Source organism: Dipodomys ordii, unplaced genomic scaffold, assembly GCF_000151885.1.
Source record: "Dipodomys ordii isolate 6190 unplaced genomic scaffold, Dord_2.0 Scaffold62, whole genome shotgun sequence".
In the NCBI taxonomy this organism is placed as follows: domain Eukaryota; kingdom Metazoa; phylum Chordata; class Mammalia; order Rodentia; family Heteromyidae; genus Dipodomys; species Dipodomys ordii.
Genome location: NW_012267278.1, coordinates 386,974 through 390,393, shown reverse-complemented (window position 1 = coordinate 390,393; position 3,420 = coordinate 386,974). Strand labels below are relative to the sequence as shown.

The following is a 3,420-nucleotide window of genomic DNA, read 5'->3' as shown; positions in this document are numbered from 1 at the left end:
GGGTGGTACATTTTATGCAGCAGTCCATTTTAACTTGGCTCCAGGGGATTGAGGATTAACCCCCAACCTCATTAAGACTTTCTTTCCAAGAATTGTATACAAGGGATTAGCTCAAGCTCTCGCTTTCCAGTTCTGGCATGCACTTTATGGTTTCTTGCTTTCTTCCCTCTGCCTCTCTAGTCCTCTCCTCCCAGCTAGGATGGGCGCCCCGCGGTCCCGAGGTTTCAGGGTCCCCTGCTCCTGTTTTCATAAACAGCTCTACAAGGGACAGGTGGACCTGTCCAGGTGGGCGGGGATGCTCTGGGCCTCAGCGTGCTGTGCCCGCAGGAGGTCGCCATCTTGAATTCTGGCACGGGCGCTGCTGCCCTTACTCCAGATGGCGTCTGCTTATGGGCGTGGCCAGTGACGGCGGCTCGGAGGACGCGCGGGGCCATGGCGGCGGCGGCGGCGGCGGACGACGATCTGTGCTGGGAGATCGGAGAAGAGGAGGCGGAGGAGGAGGACGAAGAGGAGGAGGAGGAAGAGGACGACGACGACGTAGAGGAGGAGGTAGCATCGCGTGGAGCCCGCGCCGGGGTCGCGGCGGGGTGGTGCGGGGCGGGGGCGGAGGGAGTGGAGGATGGGCCTGCACGGCCGTGGCCCGCGCGCGGGGCCGTCCGCGCTCGGTCTCCGGGGCCCGCCGCGGTGAGGATGGAGGCGTCGGGGGAGGAGGCTTCCTGCGGCTGAACCTGGACGCGGTTTCCCCGAGTGGGGCTGGGGCTGGGGATGGGGCTGGGGATGGGGCTGGGCGGGTAACGCAGCGGGTTTGGGCTTTTCCCGCTCGCGTCTTCGGTGCTGGCAGCGCAGGCGGCAGGTTAATCCTCCTTTCTTCCACCAGGAGCAGTACGTGTTGGTGGAATTAACAGGAATTATTGATTCAGACTTTCTCTCCAAATGCGAAAAGAAATGCAAGATTTTGGTGAGTCTTCTAGAACTGGGGAGTTGGCGGGGATTTTTTTTTTAGGTTAGAACATGAATGGTGATATGCTTGTCTGCTAGCACATCCACTTTACAAAGCGGTGAACGTATTATTAGCATACTTTAGTCCTGAGGGTTCCACACATGGATTCAGGGTATCAACCACTTTGCCTCTATAGCTCTACCCTGTTCCACGCCCCCTTCATTTTTCCATTCCTTTCATTGTGTATGAATTGCACCACCATTGGTACACTCTAGCTCTTGTTGAGAACAGTACAAGTCATTATGCCAGAAAAAAGGAACTTTACAACTTTGGTGGGGGGGGGGAGGATGGGAAGGGATGGGAAGGGGAAACAAAGGAGGAAACTACAATGCTTGATAAGAAATGTACTCATTATCTTGCTCATGTAATTGTAATCACTTTGTACAGTATTTTCACAATAAATAAAAATAATAAAGAGGGGCTGGGAAGTAGCTCATTAGTAGAGCGCTTGCCTTGCATGCATGAGGCCCTGGGTTCGAGTCCTCTGCACCACATAAGCAGAAAAAGCTGGAAGTGGCTCAAGTGGTAGAGTGCTAGCCTGGAGCTGAAGAGCTGAGGGACAGCACCCAGGCCCTGAGTTCAGGCCACTTGACCAGCACAAAATAAATAAATAAAAATAAAAAAGAAAAGGGAAATAGCCAGGCAGCTGTGGCTGTGCCTGTAAGCCTAGCTACTCCGGAGGCTGAGATCTGAGGAACATGGTTTGAAGCCACACCTTGATCATGAAATCCTGTGAGGCTCTCTTCTCCCAATTAACTATTAAAAGAGTTCAAGCCCCCAGGCCAGCACAAAAGGAAAAAACAAAGAAGTAAACATAAGAGAGTGACTATGCGACTGAATAAATGACCTTGGTCTAGTCTATAACTTCATCATTTTCTCACTTCAGGCTCTACAAAGAACAAAAGAACTTGTTACCTCTGGTCAACACTTGGGGGAGCTTCTAGGAGATGACTGCGCCTGCTCAAGCGTGCAAACTCAGTTCCCATTGTGGGAAGTTAGCCACCCTCACCTCACTTGATTGGTGATCTGTCTTTTGAGGCTGGCTATTGCTTAGTGACAATGGTGTGTGTGTGTGTGTGTGTGTACGTGTGTGTGTATGCGTGCGCACGCTGTATTTTACTAGGGATTGGATGCAAGTGACAATGGTGTGTGTGTGTGTGTGCGCGCGCGCCTGTGTGTTTTACTAGGGATTGGATTTAAGACCTTGAGCTAGCACTCTGCTCTGTTCCTTGAGCCATGCCCCTAGCCCTATAATGATTTTGTGGGAGTGCATGTGCACAAACAATCATGTGGGTCCTGAAGCTTGAACTCAGGGCCTAAGTCCTGGGGCCTTGACCTGTTTTTCCCTGGAGGTTAGCACTCTACCACTTGAGCCATGGTTCCATGTCTGTCTTATTTTGGGTAATTAATCAGCGATGTGTATCATGGATTTTTCCTGCCAAGGCTGGCTTCACACCATGGTTCTCAGATCTTAGCCTCTGAGTAGCTAGGATTATAGGTAGGAACCACTGGTGCCCAGGCTATGATTTTTTTTTTTAATCTAATGACCCTTTATTCTGTGGTAGGGAATTGACACTGAGAGGCCCATTCTGCAAGTGGACAGCTATGTCTTTGCTGGGGAATATGAAGGTAGGTAGATAAAACTCCCTTTTTTGGTTGGTGGGTGGAGGGTGGTCCTGGGGCTAGAACTCAGGGCCTGGGTGCTGTTCCTGAGCTATTTTGCTTGAGCCACATCTCCACTTCTGGATTTTTGGTGGTTAATTGGAGATCAGTGTCTCACAGAGTTTTCTGCATGGGCTGGCTTTGAACTGTGATCCTCAAATTTCAACCTCCTAGGTAGATAGGATTGCAGATTACAAAACTGGACCCACTGGTAAGAAAAACTTTTCTATGTCATGGGGCTTGAACTCAGCGCCTGGGCACTGTCCCTGAGCTTTTGAGCTCAAGGCTACTGTTCTACCACTTTGAGTCCACTTCCAGTTTTCTGGTGGTTAATTGGATATAAAAGCCTCACCAGGGGCTTAGTGGTGTGGCTTAGTGGTAGAGTGCTAGCCTAGCATTCATGAAGGACTGGGTTCAATTCTTCAGTACCACATAAACAGAAAAAGCCAGAAGTGGCTCTGTGGCTCAAGTGGTGGAATGCTAGCCTTGAGCAAACAGCTCAGGAGCAATATCCAGGCCCTGAGTTCAGGCCCTTGGACTGGCAAAAAAAAAAAAAAAAAGCCTCACCAATTTTCCTGTCAGGGTGGCTTCAAATTGTGATCCTCAGACCTCAACTTTCTGAGTAGTTAGGATTACAGGTGTGAGCCACTAGTGCCTGGCTCCTTTTATATATATGTATATATGTATGTGTGTGTGTGTGTATATATATATATATATATATATATATTTTGGTCGGCTGTGGGGCTTGAACTCTGGGC

At 50.1% G+C, this 3,420-nt stretch overlaps 1 protein-coding gene across 1 annotated transcript in view; it reads left to right on the top strand.

Annotated features, from left to right (window-relative positions):
- The first annotated feature begins 389 nt into the window (after nucleotides 1-389).
- Gtf3c6 (general transcription factor IIIC, polypeptide 6, alpha 35kDa) overlaps nucleotides 390-3,420 on the top strand; it is an 8,182-nt gene continuing 5,151 nt past the window's right edge. Inside the window, exons 1-4 of the mRNA XM_013022362.1 lie at nucleotides 390-464; nucleotides 511-549; nucleotides 878-958; nucleotides 2,566-2,629. Of these exons, the coding sequence (XP_012877816.1) occupies nucleotides 390-464; nucleotides 511-549; nucleotides 878-958; nucleotides 2,566-2,629 (259 nt within the window). The remainder of the gene's footprint in view (nucleotides 465-510; nucleotides 550-877; nucleotides 959-2,565; nucleotides 2,630-3,420) is intronic.